Source organism: Argopecten irradians, chromosome 7 (genome assembly GCF_041381155.1).
Source record: "Argopecten irradians isolate NY chromosome 7, Ai_NY, whole genome shotgun sequence".
Lineage (NCBI taxonomy): Eukaryota > Metazoa > Mollusca > Bivalvia > Pectinida > Pectinidae > Argopecten > Argopecten irradians.
The window spans coordinates 29,908,613-29,931,228 of NC_091140.1; the positions used below are offsets into that span (position 1 = coordinate 29,908,613).

General features: G+C 36.8%; 1 protein-coding gene and 1 long non-coding RNA gene across 2 annotated transcripts; one reads left to right on the forward strand and one right to left on the reverse strand.

Moving 5' to 3' along the window:
- The first annotated feature begins 118 nt into the window (after positions 1 to 118).
- Positions 119 to 21,150, forward strand: LOC138328100 (DNA-directed RNA polymerase I subunit RPA49-like). The gene is made up of 12 exons (XM_069274723.1): positions 119 to 429; positions 1,914 to 2,023; positions 4,631 to 4,707; positions 6,785 to 6,864; positions 7,452 to 7,504; positions 11,305 to 11,461; positions 12,105 to 12,185; positions 13,683 to 13,779; positions 14,625 to 14,764; positions 15,137 to 15,227; positions 19,620 to 19,742; positions 20,985 to 21,150. Exons 1-12 carry the CDS (start codon positions 378 to 380, stop codon positions 21,124 to 21,126), a joined length of 1,203 nt encoding a protein of 400 aa, XP_069130824.1. The 5' UTR covers positions 119 to 377; the 3' UTR covers positions 21,127 to 21,150.
- On the reverse strand, positions 2,034 to 2,620 carry LOC138328102 (uncharacterized). Its single transcript, XR_011209163.1, has 3 exons — positions 2,518 to 2,620; positions 2,376 to 2,398; positions 2,034 to 2,233 (listed from the first exon to the last, which is right to left on the reverse strand). It is a non-coding gene; the product is annotated as an uncharacterized lncRNA (long non-coding RNA).
- Positions 21,151 to 22,616: the final 1,466 nt, after the last annotated feature.

Below are 22,616 nucleotides of genomic sequence, written 5' to 3' on the forward strand. Positions count from 1 at the left end.
TACAAGTAGTTTTAAAATATTGAATAATGAATATTCACAGGCGTATACAAATCCTATTAACAAATCGAGCAGAGCCACTGTGTGTTAAAATAAAACAATACATCTTCATTTGACGGACAAACTATTTTTATATCTTGTTAATTATTACTTCGGTGATTTTGAACAAATTGAAACAAATCATTAGGGCAGAAATCAATATTAATTTAAATACGTGTGTATATATGCGGACATTTCTAGTACGGCTTTAATATTACATGCTTCATAATAACTTCCGGAAGTTCACTCGCACGTGTCGTTGGTTCAGTATGTGATCCAAATTATTTCCAAAATATACTAAAAGTTATCTAGTTGTTAAATTATACTTTCGTTTGAAGACAATGACTGATGTGACTCTCGAAGTGCCAGCTGAAAGGAAGTCTCTTGTATTAGGTAATTGATTATGTACCTTGATCTCACATTGACATGAACGTACATGTTACACATGTCGGTTAGTGATACCAGTGATATCCATATAAATTAGGTAATCGATTACATCAACATTACACCTGCTAATGGCTAAATGTAGGACCTATATAAATATATCATCATATATCAACGAGGCCCTGTGGGTCTTTCCTTAACATAATCATTATAGTTGTAGTACACTAACATGTACAAATGGATGTATCATATGGAGTACAAAAAAAAAAATATGATAACAGTCTTGCATTTGTGTACTACAGTAATTAATCTGGTAATTACCGGATTACCACTATTGAGTAATCAATTCTTCTGCTTCTACTAATTTATGTCCATAATCACCTACTCCCATAACATAAAAGTCGACTGGTCAACCGTTATTTATTTGACGTTATTTTGCTGAGTTCCGACACAATGTAATGTTTCAAAAGTGTCTCATCGTGCTATACGTCTAACATTGTTGGATTAATAATCATCATACTGCTTATATTGACATGTCAGGAGTGTGCATAGTTAAACGATATAAATATATATAAATATTGAAACAGGATAATATAAAAATATAAGATTCTAAGCCAGCGACATGGACAGTCGTTAAAGATATCCAGGTTATATGTATCCGAAGTGATGAATGAACTTATAATTTAGATGACATCATTCATATACACTAATACAAATGTATTGTAACTCGAGATAAAGTGAAAACTAGCGACATACCTTTCGGCTAAAACAAACTACTTCTCTTTATTAGCTCAATCAGTTGAGCATCAGACCAGTATCCTGAGTTAGATCCCTATTTAACACTATTACTGTAGCTAGTGAAGGCAGTGATAAATATAAAAGTATGTGCTCTATTACAAATAGAGCTTAGCACAGGTACATGTACTATCTGCACAGGTAAAATCTCAAGTCAATCATGGCATTTGGAATAATTAAATGTTCCATTATGGCTACATAATTATATACTATGTACATACAACATACTTTAGTTGATGTAATAGAGCACAGACTGTGATATAGATTGTCTTGACAAAGCGAGACAACAGAAATCAATAGTTCTTAGAGTCTTAAATCAGTTGTAAGGCAATCTTAAAATCATGAAATCCTTTTTTTTTATTTAAATATTTGAAATGAAAGCAAGGTTATGTCCAACCTGGCCTATTGCATTACCGGGGGTATATCATTCTTAAGAGTGAATGAATTGCTACCAAATTTGTTTTTGAAAATTGACTTGAAATTCATTTAACAGATTTTCAAATGACAAATTGCTACAAATATTGAAAAAAGTCTTTGATCCAGAAGAACATAGACTTGAAAAACCAAGTCGTATTTTAAGTGAAAAAAGGTCTTTGATCCAGGCCAAACTGAAAATGAAGCCCCAGAAGAGTGCAGCTTTGAGAAATCAAGTCATATTTTGTTTAAATTAAAATATAAACAGATATGTTTTGTTTCAGCAAACTTCACAAATGGCAAGATTGATAGTAAAAGATGTGACAAGCTGTCAGTCTGTCACTTGACATCATCACAAAGAGGTCCAGGTGGCAAAAGAAAGAAACAGCTCCTGGTAGGTGTGCATTTTTAATTTAAAAAACAAACTTAACAAGTTTAAAAAAAACAAGATTTAACAGCTTTGTTGAAACCCCATTAGTCTTCCTGTCCTATCTGCTGACCTGGTGAGAGGTGCATTTACATACCATATTCGCTGTATTTCATAGTGCCCCCCCCACCTATATGTACTCCCCCCACACACCTATATGTGCTCCCCCCCACACACCTATATGTGCTCACCCCCCCACACACCTATATGTGCTCCCCCCACCACACCTATATGTGCTCCCCCCACACACCTATATGTACTCCCCCCACACACCTATATGTACTCCCCACACACACCTATATGTACTCCCCCCACACACCTATATGTGCTCCCCCCACACACCTATATGTACTCCCCCCCCACACACCTATATGTACTCCCCCCACACACCTATATGTGCTCCCCCCACACGCACCTATATGTACTCCCCCCACACACCTATATGTACTCCCCCCACACACCTATATGTGCTCCCCCACACACCTATATGTACTCCCCCACACACCTATATGTGCTCCCCCCACACACCTATATGTGCTCCCCCCACACACCTATATGTACTCCCCCCACACACACCTATATGTACTCGCCCCCCACACACCTATATGTGCTCCCCCCACACACCTATATGTACTCCCCCCACACACCTATATGTACTCCCCCCACACACCTATATGTACTCCCCCCACACACCTATATGTACTCCCCCCCCCACACACCTATATGTACTCCCCCCCCCCACACACCTATATGTACTCCCCCCCCCACACACCTATATGTACTCCCCCACACACCTATATGTGCTCCCCCCACACACCTATATGTGCTCCCCCCACATGTGATCCCCCCACGACACACCTATATGTGCTCCTCTCCCCCCCCCCCACACACCTATATGTACTCCCCCCACACACCTATATGTTCCCCCCCCCCCCCCCCCACACACACCTATATGTACTCCCCCCCCCCCCCCCCCCAACCTATATGTGCTCCCCCCACACGCACCTATATGTACTCCCCCCACACACCTATATGTGCTCCCCCCACACGCACCTATATGTACTCCCCCCACACACCTATATGTACTCCCCCCACACACACACCTATATGTACTCCCCCCACACACCTATATGTGCTCCCCCCACACACCTATATGTACTCCCCCCACACACCTATATGTGCTCCCCCCACACACCTATATGTGCTCCCCCCACACACCTATATGTACTCCCCCACACACCTATATGTACTCCCCCCACACACCTATATGTGCTCCCCCCACACACCTATATGTACTCCCCCCACACACCTATATGTGCTCCCCCACACACCTATATGTACTCCCCCCACACACCTATATGTGCTCCCCCCCACATGTGATCCCCCACACGCACCTATATGTGCTCCTCTCCCCCCCCCCCCCCACGCACCTATATGTACTCCCCCCCCCCCCCCCCACACCTATATGTTCCCCCCACACCCCCCCCCCCCCCCAGACACACACACCTATATGTGCTCCGCCCACACATATATGTGCTCCCCCCCATTTTCTGGAGATGGAGTTTAAGTTGTATGAATACCCTTCCCATGGATTTAACGTTGTTTTACAACTGTGTGACGCTTATTGTATTTGTACTTGTATTTGTAAATTGCACAAATAGTGGGGCTCACCCCTGAGGGGCGGGGCCAAAAGGGACAATTTGGCTATTTCCAAAATAAACCATTTCTTCTCTGAAACTAAGCATTGGATAGCTTTCATATTGCATTTGTAGCATCCTTATGAGGTGAGGATTTAAAATTGTACATATGGTGGGGCTCACCCCTCGGTGGCCTTACGGACGGGGTCAAAAGGGTCAATGTAAAAGATTTCCATTTAAACAACTTCTTCTCTAAACCAAGCATTGGATAGCTTTCATATTGCTTTTATAGCATCCTTAAGGGGTGAGAATTTGAAATTATACAAATAGTTGGGCTCACTGACCCCCCGGGGGGCCTGAGGGGTGGGCCAAAAGGGTCAATTTGTCTGTTTTCATATAAACAACTTTTACTCTGAATCTAAGCATTGGATAACACTCATGTTGTTCGGTAGCACCCTTACGAGTGGGGGAATTAAAATTGTACAAATAATGAGGGTGACCCCCTGGGTGTTAGGGGCGGGGCCAAAGGGTCAATTTGGCTATTTTCAAAATAAACCACTTATTTTCTGAGCGTTATAAGCGTGGGCTCAATTTTGCTCTTTTTAATTGTTAGAGCTTTTGTGATAATTACTAAAAAGCCAGGTGAACAATACAGGTCATCTGGGCATCTTGTTTTTCTATGTTGTTACTTGGAATCTATCAAGGATTGACCAGATTTGTAGTTCTTTTAATTACCACTTAAGATGGGGGATATGACTTTCTGATCTTTCTTAATTTAACAACAATGGTGTTGATGATGATGATGATGATGATGATGATGATGATGATTGATGATGATGATGATGATGAGTTTTAAAAAGATTTGGTACAAAATTGGTCAGGAACATCACAGGTGATTGGGAACAGAGCTTATATAGATCTTTGTATTTTGCTTCAGGTAGTGGAGACAGAACAAATGGCATACACTGGCCAGAACTTTGGTGTGTCTGCAGATAGATCACAACATTTCTGCAAGTAAGTATTATGTATATCGGTAATTAGGTCACCTGACCATAGGTCATGGTGACCTATTGCGATAGTCTTTTGTCGTCGACGTGGGTCTTCCTTCGACCGTCGTATCAACAGAGCTTAATGAAACTTTGTATGTAGATTAATAATGGAAAGATCTCGGACAATTTCGAAAATCAGCCTGATTCGACAGTAATTTATGGAGTTATTGCCCTTTGCTCTAATAATTATGATTGGACCTTGTGAACGCGATAACTGGAGTTGATATAAATCAAGCTTGGTGAAACTTTTGATGTTGACTAGCTATAGATAGATCTCAGACGAGTTCGAAAATCAGTGTGATTCGACAGTAGTTTACTGAGTTATTGCCCTTTGCACTAATAAATATTATTGGGACTAGTGAACACGATAACTTGAGTAAGTATGAACTGAAGCTTGGATGTAGACTAACATTGGAACGATCTTGGATGAGTTTGAAAATCAGTGTGATTCGTAAGTAATTTACAAAGTTATTGCACTTTGCTCTAATAATTGTTATTTGACCTTGTGAACACGATAACTGGAGTTAGTATAAACTGAGCTTGAGGAAACTTTGTATGTAGACTAGCATTGGAAAGATCTCGGACGAGTTCAAAAATCAGCATGATTCAACATAAGTTATTGCCTCTTGCACTAATAATTGTTATTTGCCCTTCTGAACATGATAACTTGAGTAAATATGAAATGAGCTTAATGAAACTTTATATGTAGACTAATATTTGAAAGATCTTGGACGAGTTCGTAAATCAATGCGATTCAACACTTATTTACAGAGTTATTGCCCTTTGCACTAATAAATATTACTGGACCTTGTGAACGTGATAACTGGAGTAAATATAAACTGAGCTTAATGAAACTTTGTATGTAGACTAAGATTGGAAAGATCTCGGAAGAGTTGGAAAATCAGGTCAATTCAACTGTAATATACAAAGTTATTGCCATTTGCACAAATAATTATTATTATAGACTGAGCTTAATGAAATTTTGTATGTAGACTAATATTGGAAAGATCTTGGATGAGTTCGAAAATCAGTGTGATTAGACTCTAACTTAATTACGGAGTTATTGCCCTTTGCAATAATAATTATTGAACCTTGTAAACACGATAATGTTAGTTAATACGCACCGAGCTTAATGAAACATTTGTAAATTAGAATTGGAAAGATGTTGGATGAAATAGAAAATCAGCGCGATTTGACAGTTATTTACAGAGTTATTGCCCTTTGCACTAATAATTGTTATTTGATCTTGTGAACACGATAACTGGAGTTAGTATAAACTGAGCTTGAGGAAACTTTGTATGTAGACTAGCATTGGAAAGATCTCGGACGAGTTCAAAAATCAGCATGATTCAACATAAGTTATTGCCTCTTGCACTAATAATTGTTATTTGCCCTTCTGAACATGATAACTTGAGTAAATATGAAATGAGCTTAATGAAACTTTATATGTAGACTAATATTTGAAAGATCTTGGACGAGTTCGTAAATCAATGCGATTCAACACTTACTTACAGAGTTATTGCCCTTTGCACTTATAATTATTATTGGACTTTGTGAACACGATAACTGGAGTAAATATGAAATGAGCATAATGAAACTTTGTATGTTGACTAACATTGGAAATATCTTGGATGAGTTCTAAAATCAGCTTGATTTGACTCTAATTTAATTACGGAGTTATTGCCCTTTGCAATAATAATTATTGAACCTTGAGTAAATATGCACCAAACTTGATGAAACTTTGTATGTAGACCTATTAGATCTATGTTCCTACTTTGTGAACAAAAGACATCAGTTGGCTAGTAAATGATGTAACCAATCTGTATAAAATAGCAGATGATCTTTAAGGCCCATGGGCCTCTTGTTTACTAGATAATCACTCCTTAGATAGCCTGTACATTGGAAAATTCCAATATTTGCTTTTTGGTTTCTATCAAAGCAATAAAGTTTGGTGGGCTCAGACTATGGCTTTAATTAGTATGACTGTTTTAAGGTGTATTTACACCCAGTGAATGATACTGAATGTTACATTGTTCTATCAGGTACTTTGTGGGAATTAGAGATCGTGGGAAAATGACGATATGTGACACTCAGATCTTCAGCATGTTACCAAAAATACAAGGTAAGTGTATCCATATATACTGGGTGCATAACCTACCCTAATCTGTACTGTCAATGAATAAGCAAACCCACAGATTAATGAGCCAAAATTATGCGGTGATCTTATACCATAATTCGCATTCAATTCCATCACATGACTTCTGTCAACTTTTTGCTCAAGTCTTAAAGCACTGAATGGATTCAAACCTTTGTTCAGAAACATTCCAAAGGGGAAGGATATTTTAAATAAAGGGAACTTGTTTAAACGTAGAGTCTGATTCCCTGCTTGGGTGGGAGGGACAGAGCTCAATAAGAGAAATTAAGAAAGTTCATTCAAATCAGTATGTACTAAATGATTTTAAATCATTTTGGGCTCCAAAAATGGAGTTTTAAAAGTTTGTTTTCAAATACCTGTAAACATGGGAAATTTGCATTAATTACTCAAAGGATTTGTTGTGTGGACATTCCTCCATGTATAGTATTTTAGGTATATTTGAAACTACTTTACAAAACATACACATGCAAATTGTGAGATCAAAGACAAGAAAAGTCCATTATTTACTTTCCGGAGTAAATGAGTTAATTGTTAAAATTATATTCTCTATACAGGTGATGAAGAGGAGAGCCAGAAGGACGACGCATCAAAAAGCTATCTGGAAAAGGTTTGTAGTCCTGTTTGTATTTTTAATACAATATACGGTATTCGACCAAATAAGTGCCCCCCCCCCCCCCCCCATCCCTATAAGCGCCCCTGCTACTTATTAAGGCCTCAGTTTCACTGACCTAAACTTAAATGTATACACATACTGAGAATATGAAAACCGTAAGTTTGCTTAATTGATTTCATTTTCCAAACTGATTTATGACTTTTTTCTTTTTTTTTTCAATAATTTTATGAAAAGCTAGTCCAAATTTGGTTCTATTCAGCCACCCTTATTTTCTAACACTGTTTTAAGCACCCAAAGCTCTTATAGGGTCTAATATGATACTAACAAAACAATGAAAACATTTAATGAATTAAGTAAACAGAATCTTTTTCCCTTATAAAGATCTCTTGTCGGCATTCTGCAAAGGCTTTTCCTCTGTCCTTTGGTCGGTGAACAATTTCAACCATCTCAAAAATGGGTTTTGTTTTTAAAATTCATTCAGGGGTCAACTTAGTTTAAAGGAATGATTTATTGTGAGCTTCTATTCGTGCATGATTACATTTCGTGATTTCATGGGAGATTAAAAATAGAAAAAAATTATTGCAGCAAAATAGTCTCCACAAAATTAAGATTTATTACAGAATGAGATTTTTAGGTCACCTGAGACGAAGTCTCAAGTGACCTATTCTAATCGCCTTTTGTCCGTCGTCGTCCGTCGTCCGTCGTGCGTCGTCCGTCGTCCGTCGTCCGTCGTGCGTCGTATGTCCGTAAACAATTTACATTTTCAACTTCTTCTCCAAAACTGCTGAAGCAATTTCAATGAAATTTTGCACAAACCTTCTAAGGCATAAGGCCAATCAAAATTGTGAATTATATGGTCCCCACCCCCCAGGGAGCTATGGGAGGGGCTAAAAGGGGTAAAATTGACTAAAATTTCAAAAATCTTCTTCTCCACTCACAGATGTGATGGAATTAAATACTCTTCATAGATAGAAAGGTCCTAAGGTCCTTTACAAAAATTGTGAATTATATGACCCTGGGGTCTCAGGTTTCCCCCTGGGGAGGGGGTTAAGTTTACTATAGTTTATATAGGGAAAACACATTTTTGAGTATTATTTGATCATTTGTAATAGGAAATGAGTCAAATATTGTCAGAATTATCCGTATGAGATGGCCATTGAATCCTATTAACCAATTTTCCATAACTGACCCCCAGTGGCCTTAGGGGCGGCGTCAAAAGGGGTCAAATAGGCTATAACTTCAAAAATCTTCTTCTGAAATCCTGGAAATGGTAGAATCACATACTCTTCGTAGATGGAAAGGTCTTGAGGTCCTTTACAAAAATTGTGAATTATATGACCCTGGGGTCTCAGGTTTCCCCCTGGGGAGGGGGTTAAGTTTACTATAGTTTATATAGGGAAAACACATTTTTGAGTATTATTTGATCATTTGTAATAGGAAATGAGTCAAATATTGTCAGAATTAATCCGTATGAGATGGCCATTGAATCCTATTAACCAATTTTCCATAACTGACCCCCAGTGGCCTTAGGGGCGGTGTCAAAAGGGGTCAAATAGGCTATAACTTCAAAAATCTTCTTCTGAAATCCTGGAAATGGTAGAATCACATACTCTTCGTAGATGGAAAGGTCTTGAGGTCCTTTACAAAAATTGTGAATTATATGACCCTGGGGTCTCAGGTTTCCCCCTGGGGAGGGGGTTAAGTTTACTATAGTTTATATAGGGAAAACACATTTTTGAGTATTATTTGATCATTTGTAATAGGAAATGAGTCAAATATTGTCAGAATTATCTGTATGAGATGGCCATTGAATCCTATTAACCAATTTTCCATAACTGACCCCCAGGGGCCTTAGGGGTGGGGTCAAAAGGGGTCAAATAGGCTATAACTACAAAAATCTTCTTCTGAAATCCTGGAAATGGTAGAATCACATACTCATAGATGGAAAGGTCTTGAGGTCCTTTACAAAAATTGTGAATTATATGACCCTGGGGTCTCACGTTTCCCCCTGGGGAGGGGGTCAAGTTTACTATAGTTTATATAGGGAAAACACATTTATGAGCATTTTTTGCTCAATTTTCATAGGAAATGAGTCGAACTTGTTTAGAATTATTAGCCTGAGATAACATTTTAATATCATATCTATATTGGTCCTGGTCAACCCCCTCGGGCAGAGGGGCGGGGCCAAAAGGGGCAAATAGGCTAAAACTTTAAAAAATTTCTTCTTAAATACTGGAAATGGTAGAACCAAATACTCTTCTTAGATGGACAGGTCTTAAGGTGTTTTATGAAAATTGTGAATTATATGACCCATCACGTTTTCCCCCTGGGGAGGGGGTCAAGTTTACTATAGTTTATATAGGGAAAACACATTTATGAGCATTTTTTGCTCAATTTTCATAGGAAATGAGTCAAACTTGTTTAGAATTATTAGCCTGAGATAACATTTAAATATTATATCTATATTGGTCCTGGTCAACCCCCTCAGGGCACAGGGGCGGGGCCAAAAGGGGCAAATAGGCTAAAACTTTAAAAATCTTCTTCTTAAATACTGGAAATGGTAGAATCAAATACTCGTCATAAAAAAGGCAGGTCTTAAGGTGTTTTATGAAAATTGTGAATTATATGACCCTTGGGTCTCAGGTTTCCCCCTGGGGAGGGGGGTAAGTTTACTGTAGTTTATATAGGGAAAACACATTTTTGAGCATTATTTAGTCATTATAATAGGAAATTAGTCAATTGTAGTCAGAATTATCCCTATGTGATGACCATTGAATCTTATTACCAAATTTTCTATGACTGATCCCAAGGGGCCTTAGGGGCGGGGCCAAAACGGGTCAAATAGGCTAAAACTTCAAAAATCTTCTTCTGAAATTCTGGAACTGGTAGAATCAAATACTCTGCATAGATTGAAAGGTCTTAAAGTCCTTTACAAAAATTGTGAATTTCATGGCCCTGGGGTCCCATGTTTCCCTCTGGGGAGGGGGTCAAGTTTACTTTAGTTTATATAGGAAAAACACATTTATGAACATTATTTGCCTATTTTTCATAGGAAATTAGTCAAACTGGGTTAGAATTATTAGTCTGAGATAGCATTTTCACATCATATCCATATTGGTCCTGGCCGACCCCCAGGGGCCAGAGGGGTGGGGCCAAAAGGGGTCAAAATGGATATTATTTCAAAAATCTTTCTTCTGATTTCACAGATTTGATGGAACCAAATAATCTTCATAGATTAAAAAGTCAAATTTATAAAATCACTGACTGACTTCAAGGGCCTGATGGGCAAATATATAGTGTTTATATGCATGTCTTTGTTTCATTCTGTATCTGAACACAGGTGACCGTTAAGGCCCATGGGCCTCTTGTTAATTGAAACAAATAGAAACATTTTAATCGCTTGATAATCAGATGGTTAACTAAACTGTAATCAAATATCCTTTCGCCTGTGCATTGGTCACCTCTCTATCCCTGCTTAAGTCCTTCTCTGATTCTTGCTATTGCTACTTCTCAGAATGTACTGAAGGGATCTTAATTCATATATGTCTGTGGGTTCTCCATAGTCTCTAGTTATGCATAAAACATATCTTGTGGCTGATCAGATATCAGGATGTCATCAGGCAACCTTTTTGGAAAAGTTTCCACTTCTATTTCTCACTTATCATTTGAAAATTCAGTTACTAAAATATTTTGTCATAATTGTCTAATGTATAACATTACAGACTGCAATGAAGTTTGGGATCAGAAAGTCAATTTCTGAGAATTTCGTGCAAATTTTAATTTTCCTGCTTCAGAATGATTATCTCACGGAAGCATTTGGTAGTAAGAAGAAACAAAAAGCCATGGAGAATCGCTTGAGGAGCAAATCTGCAGCGAAATCTATTGAGACTATCATGGACTCTGCAGCAACTCAAGCCATTACACAACTATCACACATATCAAGGGCACAAGGTAGGTAGTAATGTGGGCAAAGAAAATATAAACTAATACCCTAAAATCTCTGTATAAGTCTTGGACAGACACTGGACTTTAATTATTAAAAGTAATTTAAAGTAACCATATATGAGATGCAGTAAAATATATTTCAAATTAAGCAGACTTGATATATGATGTTGTCACTATTGAAATTTTGTCAATTTTTGTCAATTTTTTGCCAAGTTTTTCATCAAGAAAACCTAGGGCATTCTTGAGAAAACTTGATATTCCTTAAAGATGTATCTGAAACGTCTACCGGTACTTATTTTCATTAAATTCTAAGTTTGTTAAAGTTTGCGCTCTATTGTTTCTTAGACAAAAAATATGCATATATATGTAGGAAAAAAATTGGCAAAATTTCCAAATGTATATTTCAGATGGTTAACATGACATCAAAAGCAGCAAAATTAGAAACTTCCTTTACAATCAATTTGGAGATATACTAAATATTTTAGCTATGACAACTTCATTTCTTAACCTTTAGTTTAAAAAAAGATGGTTTTGGGGGTCTAAAAGGGGCTCAAACCATACGTGTAAGTCAGATGATCTTGTTGAGATAATGAACCTTTGATAAATATTCTTTATATCTGTACTATTCTATCTACACACTTTTGTTTAGCTGAAGATCAGACAGACAGTAGTATCCCACCATGTAACAAAGAGGCCAGCTCACCAGAGGATGTGTATGGTCTACATGACAGTAAGTATACCGTGTATCACTGATATCTAAATCCTCACTGATATCTAAATCAATAATGATTTCTAAATTAATACTGATATCGCAATCAGCAGTGATTTATAAACTAGCAGATATCCCTAACTAAATACATAAATTCTTAAAATTTCATATATAGATCCCTCTAAAGGATCCTTGACTTGTGGTACCAGTCACATTTTTGATATTGACAATTAAAGCTTCTGATAGGTACTAAATTGATTCTTTAAAAACGTTATGGGGCCAAAGATTGGAAAACAGGAATGTGGAATGTTAGCCCACCATCATCATATAGTAAGCTATCCAAATTAATTTTCGTCTTTGGACCATTGTCTGTCTATCCTTCCAACGGTCCCAGTGTCCTTTTGTAAAGAATTATTGTTACCGCTATTTTTCACAAAGTACTGAAAGGATCTGTCTCAAATTGTATGTGTTGGTTCCTTAAAGTAGGTCCCTAGTTGTAAAAATATGTATTGTATTTTGGGAGTTATCAAAAGAAATTATGGTTGATAGACAACCATAACGAATTTGGACAATTATGTTCATTGCCCATATACCCCAGAAAGTACTGAAGGGATATTGAGTTTTGACCAAATTGAAGCTAAATCATTGTTCATTTTAAGAAAAAGTTTCTAATAGAAAAGTAAGAAAGATTTAAGAAAATAAATGAAAAAGTAAGGAAGATTAAAAAAAAAAAACCCTGCTAATGAAAAAAATATGGAAGAATAAAAAGTTTTAAAAGAAAAGTAAGGAAGAATAAATACTTTTAAATGCAAAGTAAGGGGGAAACAGAGAACGTTTGATTGATTTTCAATGATTGGATCTCTTTGTGAGTTGTGAGTACTACTATGCTTGTTTTGAATGAGTTAGTGTTGCATGATGTAATATAGGTCTCTTTCATATGTGGATATTTATATGAAGGATAGGGATATTCTACCCGAGGGTCACAACATGTAGTAAAACCAGAGGCTTGCCGAGGGTTTTGCAACATTTTGTGATCCCGAGGGTAGAATATCCCTATCCTTCATATCCACTTATGAAAGAGTATTTTTCTTTCATAACTCAACATTTTATTGCAATTTTACAACTATAATATCCGGCTATTTTGAAATAAATTCTAAGAAATCTAAGGCTGAAAGTCAATTTTTCATGAAAACTTAAGTGATATTTTCAATAAGAATTCCGTTGTTTGTAACTTTTATAGTAAAACCAGTCAAGTGTGTGGAAAAAAAAAAGTTAAAATTTTGCCGAGGAAATAGAAATTTTGTTGATGCCATGACGACAAGAGGCTTAATTGCATGGGTAGCCATGCAATACAGCCTCAGGCGACATGAGTGTATTGCCCTAGACCAGCCAGTATTACACCCGTAGGTATGAAAGAATATATGAGATGACAGGCAGATGAATGTTATAGGCCTTTTTGGACTCGTAGAAGTGGCTTGGTTTGAATTGTTTAAATGTATAATTACCTTCTCATTTCAGTCATTAGCGAGAGGGAGATGGAAGCTTTAACTACTCCAGCAAGTGTGTTCTATAATTCTACGTTCGAGCAAATCAGCCAGTGGAAGGAACAGAATGAGTATGTAGACAATTAAAACTGGGATTTTAAGAGAAATTGTACAGTAATATATGCCAACATTCTTCACTGTTATTGAAAATGTATGTGCCCTACAGAAAATTTCACTTGAATACCAAATTTCACTGGAATACCAAATTTCACTGGAATTTTTTTTCCCAGTGGAATTATGGGATTTCCGATGGAAATTGTTGTGTCACTGGAATTTCAAGTGGAAATTCTATTGGAAGTGAAATTTTCTGTAGGGGGATTGGTATAATAGCACAATGGAAATAATTCACATACCACGTGATACCTGATAACGTTTGTGTGGGACTATTGTTTCTATTGGTGATGAAAAGACATCAAAACGATGATATCCCACGCTAATGTCATTTCAGCGGGAAGATTACAATGAGTTATGTTCCATTACCACTGGCCACTGGAGATACTAGTTAGTCCCACACAAACATTAAAGGGTATCACGTGGTACATGAATTAGTTCCATTGGATTGTGAATGCTATTGCTTAAGAAGTATTCGCAGGATCAGAAGTATTGACAGCATATTTTCCAAACTTCAATTTCAAATTTTTCTTGATGCTTAGTTGTAACCATATCATTTTGTGAATGATGGAAATCAAAATTTTAAAACAGTCATCTATGACAAAGTTATCAGATTTTATGAATGAATCCCCCTTGTTATCAAATGTTTCAATGAAATTAGTATAAAAAAAAAAAAAAAAAAAAAAATCGTAGAAAAGATTTCTCTTTTATTTTGACAGGGATCTCGTGTGTAGGAAGAGTGTTTTAAATTGGATAGGCAATGTTTATTAGCCTGGAGAATTATTTGATACTATTTTTGTTGTAGGTATCCTTTATACATTACAAATCATCTGATGAGCTTGCCGTTGTCAGAAACAGAACGATGGGAGAAGTCTAAATGCCTGCTGTACCTTCACTACCTGATCACATTTAACAGTATCAACGTCCGAGTCTTAACACAGAAAGGTAGTATCTGATTCACTCTGAAATATTTTTCTGAATGTTATGTCTGTCTATTGTACTGGTCTGATGGTCTGAAACCAATGTGTCTACAGTGTCCATCCATCGATCAATTGACAGAACAGACTTCTTTCATAGGGAATATATTCAAACTTTTGACTGATATCAACTTACATGTATATGTTCTGAATTCAAATTTGTACACAACTGATTTTTGTCTTTAATATTCAATAATTCAGCTAGGGGAGTTAAATACAATTTGTTATGTTTATTTGTTATTATTCAAATCACTTTTCATCCTTCGTCCGTCCTTCTGTCCTTCCATCCATCATCCACTGTTCTTGTGCTGATGTTTGTGGTTCTAACTTGGTGTTACAGCACCGTTACCAGAAGAGTGGCCTGGAGTCGTGAGAACCCAGCTGCTGAATAGATTCACTATGAAATTGGACACAGAAGGGCGATCTAGAAGGTAACACATTACAAGTCCCTGTGGTAACACATTTCAAGTTCCATTGGTAACCCATTACAAATCCCTGTCAAGTCCCTGTGGTAACCCATTATAATTCCCTGTGGTAACACATTACAAGTCCCCTTGGTAACCCATTACAAGTCCCTGTGGTAACCCATTGTAAGTCCCTGTGGTAACCCATTACAAGTCCCTGTGGTAACTCATTATAATTCCCTGTGGTAACACATTACAAGTCCCCTTGGTAACCCATTACAAGTCCCTGTGGTAACCCATTGTAAGTCCCTGTGGTAACCCATTACAAGTCCCTGTGGTAACACATTACAAGTCCCTGTGGTAATACATTACAAGTCCCTGTGATAACACATTATAAGTCCCTGTGGTAACCCATTACTGTGGTAACACATTACAAGTCCCTGTGGTAACCCATTACTGTAGTAACTGTGGTAAGTCCTTGTGGTTACTCATAACAATTCCCTGAGGTAACCCATTACAAGTCCCTGAGGTAACCCATTATAAGTCCTTGTATTAACCCATTACAAGTCCTTGTACTAACCCATTACAAGTCCCTGTGGTAATACATTACAAGTCCCTGTGGTAACACATTACAAGTCCCTGTGGTAACACATTATAAGTTCCTGTGGTAACACGTTACAAGTCCCTGTGGTTACCCATAACAATTCCCTGTGGTAACCCATTACAAGTCCTTGTACTAACCCATTACAAGTACCCGTGGTAACCCTTTACAAGTCCTTGTTCTAACCAATTACAAGTCCCTGTGGTAAAAATTCACAAGTAACACATTACAAGTGCCCATGGTTACACATTACAAGTCCCTTTGGTAACACTGTCAATACAATGATAGCTGACTTTAATGTATTTCCCATATATCATCTTTTTCAACTCCCATAAATTCAATAATTTTCTTGGCTTAAACACTACATGTAAATCTATATCTGTCTCATACCAGAATTAGGTCACTGTGACCTACCTTTTTCCATTTTGCTTCAATTATAATACTTTATAAATTTTGTGTAGGTGTATCCATAGGCGAGGGAAATACAGCCTTACATGGGTTTTACCGTATTGGCAGTTATTATCCCTGCTTTCTCCGAAACAGGGGATATTAATTTGGGTTTGTCCGTCTGTCTGTCTGTCTGTCTATATGTCTGTCCGTCCGTCTATCTGTCACACTTTGTTTCCGTGCAATAACTGTAACAACTGTAAACCGGTTTTCTTCAAACTTAGTGACAAGGTTAAATGCCTTAAGGGCTCGGCCAAGTTTGATCGCGTACACACGCATTGTGATTGGCTGAAGTGTGTATATAAATAAACGTTACACAATGCAACCTATTTGTGCAATCGGGACGTTGTAAGTACGTCGAAACAATTACAAATGTTCATAGATAAACATCTGAAAAATTAATATTTGTAAAATAGAAGTATTACGCTATAAAAATAAATAACGCTGATATATAGAATTCGCGCTGTAATATACATGACTGTTGGGTGGTTTTTTCCGTAGTACACCTAGCACATGTGACGAACTTGACCGACAGATTTTCCTGAAATAGCTGTTGTAAATATATAAATAAGATGATTGAAAAAAAATCAAACATGGAAAGAGATAACACACAATCAGGTTATACTAGCTGTAGAAGAATACATAATATTGATTTAAACATGATAATACTGGTACCGTTAATGAATAAATATGAAGGTCAAGAAGAAAGTATCTGCTAAAACAACTGTTCAGTTTCATAATTATGGTAAGGTATATTTAAAATGTCAATTTAACTCTGAATTTGAACATTATACTGAATAAAAAAGTGTGGAAGTACTAAAAATCGTCGATCGCCAAGCTGCCAACGCGTGCATATTATAAGTTACCGGTAAGATACATGTGTGTTTGCACATGTGTAACGTTACGTTACTATTTTAATCTCTCGCTAAAATTGCGCCAAAATTAGAAGCGGTTCAACCGATCACAGCCAAAATTAGAAGCAGTCCTCAACCGATCATATGTCGACATGTCAAAGCCACGAACCGATCTAAAAGTACGCGAAAGGGTAGTGAAAATGTACAATGATGGCATGGGGTGTCCTATGGAAATATATCTAAAGCGGCCGACGTTTGTAAATCCACCTGTCGGAAACATCGCAAAGTTGTGCGAGGAACAACATGGTTCTCTGCTTCCACGTGTTCGGTCTATCATGACACCAACAAAGGTCAGTGAAGAAGTTGTTAAATTATATCGGAAGAAAATGAGACCAAGCATGGCAGGCTAAAAAACCCAGCTTTATGTACTGTGCACACACGTTTTTCTCTTCTATTTTTAGATCAACTCAGCCAATCACAATGCGTGTTACATAGGCACTTCACCTGTAACATGTAGCGATGTAATCTACTACAGTGAGTCGATACACTAGTACTGTAACACAATCGTGCAATCTTATGATAGAAATGCCTTAAGGGCTCGGCCAAGTTTGATCGCGACTGTCGATGGACCCTATTTAGCGCAGTTGTGGTCCTTTGAATTACTAAAAACATCATTTTCTGCCATTTCCGTGCAACAAGTGTAACAAATGTTAACCGATTTTCTTCAACCTTAAGAACAAGATTAAATGCCTTAAGGACTCGGCCAAGTTCGATCGTGACTTTCAACGGATCTTATTTAGCCGAGTTATGGCCCTTTGCTTAAAATTAAAAAAGTCAGTTTCTGCCACTTCCATACAATAACTGTAATAAATATTAACCAATTTTCTTCAAACTTGGTAACAATGTCAGGGATCCATCTATCTCAGATTTATTACCGTTTATGGGTAAATTTCCCGTCAAGGAATGAATTGCCCTCTGGCCTAAAATTCCCCTGAAGATTTAAAAATTCCCCATTTGAAGCTAAAAAATCACTGTTTTTGTATCAGAATTTCCCCTGTGACTTATTTTTCATTAAATTTTCTAGACTTTTGTTTGCAAATTTCTTCATATTTAACATGCAGCTACTGCATTTTTTATGATAAACTCAAATTTTGAGCTTAAAATCTTGCTTTACTAAATCTAAAGCTAAAATAAGTTGTTTTACAGTCCTTTATCGTCAAAATGAATACAATTTTGGACCAAAATAAGAAGATTCACATTCCCCTATATTTCACCAAACTTTTCCCCTATTTTGAAAAAAGGGTAGTTTCCCCCCAAACCTAGATTGATCCCTGAATGTTGAATGCCTTATGTGACTGGCCAGGTTCTATCAACTCTTTCAGCAGATGTTATTTATCAGAGTTCTGGCCCTTTAATTTACAACAAATGTCATTTTTCTGCGGTTTCTGTGTAATAGCCTACAAATGTTAAAACTAATATTGTTAAAACTTGGTAACAAAGTTAAATGCCTTAAGGGCTTAGCCAAATTCGATCGCCACTTTTGGCAGATCTTAATTAGCAGAGTTATGGCCCTTTGATTTAATAAAAAAAAAGTCATTTTCTGCCACTTCCGTACAATAACTGTAATAAATATTAATTGATTTTCTTCGAACTTTTAAAAAAAGTTAAACGTCTTTAGTCAAGTTTGAAACAAAGTTAAATGTCTTAAGCCAAGTTTGATCGCCACTTGCGACAGACTTTATTTAGCAGAGTTATGGCCCTTTGATTTAAAGATGCTCCATCGCCGACAGAGCATGAATGATATTCATTATTTGAACAATAATTGGTGTTCAATCGTGTGTATGTATGTCTAATTAACACAAAAATGATACATACATTTTCATTTTGCCTTTGATGCATGCGCAATCAGTACTTCATTCCATAAAAGGATATAGTGCGTCAGAATTTTTTTGGGATGCAATTAATTATTTTTCATATTTTTAACTTGACGAAGAATTAGAAGCTCAAACTTTTCAAAGGTGGTAATGGTGTAAAGTAAGTAATTTTTGTAACTGAAGAAAAATACTAAATCGTGTGCTCCTGTTTTTTATAGTCAAAAAATACTATTTGTCGGCGATGGAGCATCTTTAATAAAAAAAAAAGTCATTTGTTGCAATTTCCCTGCAATAAATCTGATAGATATTAACCGATTTTCATTAAACATGGTAACAAAGTCAAATGCCTTAAGGGCTTGACCAAGTTTGATTGGCACGTTTGGCCGACATTATGTAGTGGAGTTATGGCCCTTTGATGAACAAAAAATGTCATTTTCTGCCATTACCCTGTGCAATAATTGTAACAAATGTAAACGGATTTTCTTAAAAGTAAGTATCGAAGTTAAATGCCTTAAGAGCTCAGCCAAGTTTAATACCGGTAGTCACTTTCAGCGGACACTTTTTTACACATCTTACTTCCGAATAGGACTTCAGTTTATTTTTTTCATTTTTCAACCAAGGTTAAACCTAACCTGTGTTGCAGGTACAGGCCAGCCCGACTGAAGGACAAAACAATATCTTACATCCTGGTGTTATGTCTTATTATAGACGAGTTCAAAGTGGATGTCACCGATTTAATTAAGGATTTAAAACTTTCCCTCATCAGGTAAGCTTAGTATCAAGTAATTTAAAGGTTCTCTTCCTTTCCGAAATGGCTTTTGATTTTTTAAAATGAGCATGTAAAACGAGATTGATAATTTTGTAGAGTATGAAAAGTTATAAGTAATAATGCTATTCATCATCACCTTCTGAATAATTTAATTTAAATAAATTCAGTGTTAATTTTCATATCATGTTTTTCCACTGTCATTGAAATTACCACACGTTAGTTGACCATCACTACGTCGGATAGAAAAACAGCAAAATAAGTCTTCACTGTTAACATGACTACGCAGGGAAACTTGCATTGTTTGGTGTTGTAACTCAACTTATACCATGAAGATGTTAATATTGTTTTGAAGAAACCTGTTATTTTTTGTTTTTGAAAAGGTAGTGGGCCTTTAACATTATTTGATGTTATTATGTAGTTTGATATTCTATTTAAAGCCAGGGTCATTTAAGGATGTGCCAGGTTTTAGGGGTAGAGGAAAGAGTACCTGGAAAAAAATTCATGGGATTCAAACTTGTGACCCTGAGGTGGAGGGCTTGTGGCACTGTGCCTTGACATCTTAATCACTCCGCAACAGCGGCCCCAAGTATTGTCTTAATGCAGAACTGTCCATCAAACGTCCCTATAAATCACATTTATTCAAAATAGAGATGAAAACAAACTATATCTACAATGGATTGTTGGGTGGAAAAACTTGTCTTAAACTTACCATATCATGTAGCTGTGTGAGGAGAGGGATTACAAACACTGACTACAATTTTACCTACTGTAAGCGTAATTTTGGCTCAATCAAATTTTCAAACAAATTTATTTTTACATAGTGATGAATTTAGTGAAGATTTATGTCACAATGAGGTACTGAAAATATAGTTAGAGCTAGGGGAATAATTTACATACCACATGATACCAAATAACGTTTGGGCAGGACTATTGTTTCTATTGGTGATGGAATGACATCAAAAGATGATATCCTGCACTTACGTCAGTTCAGCGCAAAGATTACAAATAGTTATATATAATTGCATCACAATACCACTGAAGATGCTAGTCCCGCACAAACGTTATTAGGTACCATGTGGTACCATGTGGTACATGTACATGAATTATTCCCCTTATGATTTACTTTAAAAAATCTTCAGTGAAAAGTGATAAAATATAATTTTTACTAAAATATGTTCATTTACAATATCCAAAGTGTATGAGAGAAAACCACAGTTTTTGTGTCACTCTTTCTTCCAGGATGCAGAACCACTTCCGCGCCTTGGGTTGTACTTTGTCCACCAAGAAAACCGCAGGGGAACAGTTTACTGTCTCAGCCTCACTGAACCTTCCACTCAGCTTTCCTGACCCGTCAGCCAGATCAAAGAAAGGTCGGCGTTAAATCAATAAAATCTTCTGTATACGTCTTATGATTTTGTTTTTCTTTAATCACATGTATCTGTGTTCTACTGTCTTAATTTTTTCATTGGTTTTTAGGTCAACTACAACAAAATCAAGTGACCAATTCTAATAGCCTTTTAATTTTATCCATCATCGTGCGTTGTCCATCTTGTGTCTGTAAATAATTAACATTTTCGAATTCTTCCCCTAAATCCATTGAAGCAGATTCCATGAGATTTGGTACATGCCTTCTTTGGACCAAGGCCAATCATCATTTGGAATTATGTGTCCCCCAGGGTGCTGTGGGAGGGGCCTAAATTATCAGATTGACTAAATCTTGAAGGGTATTTCTTTATTCTTTAGATTATCCCCCTACATATAGTAGCAACAAGATTTCTAAAAATATATTCTATTATGGCTACTTCTATGAATTGCAAGTTCGAGACCAAACAGGAATTCATTTTGGTGTTGCTCTCAGCTTAGAGTATTTCATTGGTTTGATCGTCTAAGAAAAGTCTGTTTGTTTTCATTATCATTAGATGCGTAGTCCAGCATCTGGAAACAATTGATGTTAGAAGTCGGAGGCGTACCATGGGCCAGAAAGGTTACGAAACTCAGAAGCGAGGAATAAATAATCATCATACTACATTCGAAACCTTAAAATGTAGATCAGCCCAAAATAATCTTCCCAACCAGTCCAAAAACTCGGATAAATAAATAACAGGAGACACATGTAGTTGATAACAGTACTGTCAGAGAGGTTTGATTATTTACATAATCAAAATCCTTTGTGCAAAAGAAATCAAACTACATCTTATCAACAAAGTTTCAAGCAAAGGATACTCTCAACTAGCACTACTCATGGGATTCAACCACCCAGACATGGACTTGGATACGTGGAACACCAAAGGGGGTGGCATGGAAACGCGATGATACAAGTGTGTGGAATACTTACAGAATAGTTTTTGCTGCAATTTATTACTAAACCTATTACAAGATGTCCAGACCTACTGGATTTTTTTTTATATATAGCCAACAAGGGGAAAATCTTCAATAGAATACCAGAGCGTATAACATCTTCGATCCTTTACAGCGTGGTTTCAGACACACCTTTTAGAATTCATTGAATACATCACAAGGAACACGGAAGACACGAAGCAGGGAGATGTTTTATCATGAACTTCTCAAAAGCGTTTAATGTCGCCACAGCCTGCTCATTTATAACTCCATCATTACGGCATTTTTGAGGCAAAATAACAGCTGGAATGAGGCTCTACCACCTGACCGAGCACAGTGTATTTTAGTTGATGGGGAAACATCGGATCATATTGACGTTGCCTCCGGAGTAACTCGGGGGATTTGTAATAGGACCTAGCCTGTTCTTCATCTACATAAATGGCATGCCACTTAATATGACACAAAAATGAGCTAATTTGCAGACGACCCAATAATATACCCCACCATCACTTCGGACACTGACACTTACACCCT

Coding starts and splice junctions, on each gene's coding strand:
- LOC138328100 (XM_069274723.1), top strand. CDS start 378: ATGACTGATGTGACTCTCGAAGTGCCAGCTGAAAGGAAGTCTCTTGTA. Junction 430..1,913: donor AAGGAAGTCTCTTGTATTAG/GTAATTGATTAT, acceptor GTTTTGTTTCAG/CAAACTTCACAAATGGCAAG. Junction 19,743..20,984: donor TTAAAACTTTCCCTCATCAG/GTAAGCTTAGTA, acceptor TCTTTCTTCCAG/GATGCAGAACCACTTCCGCG.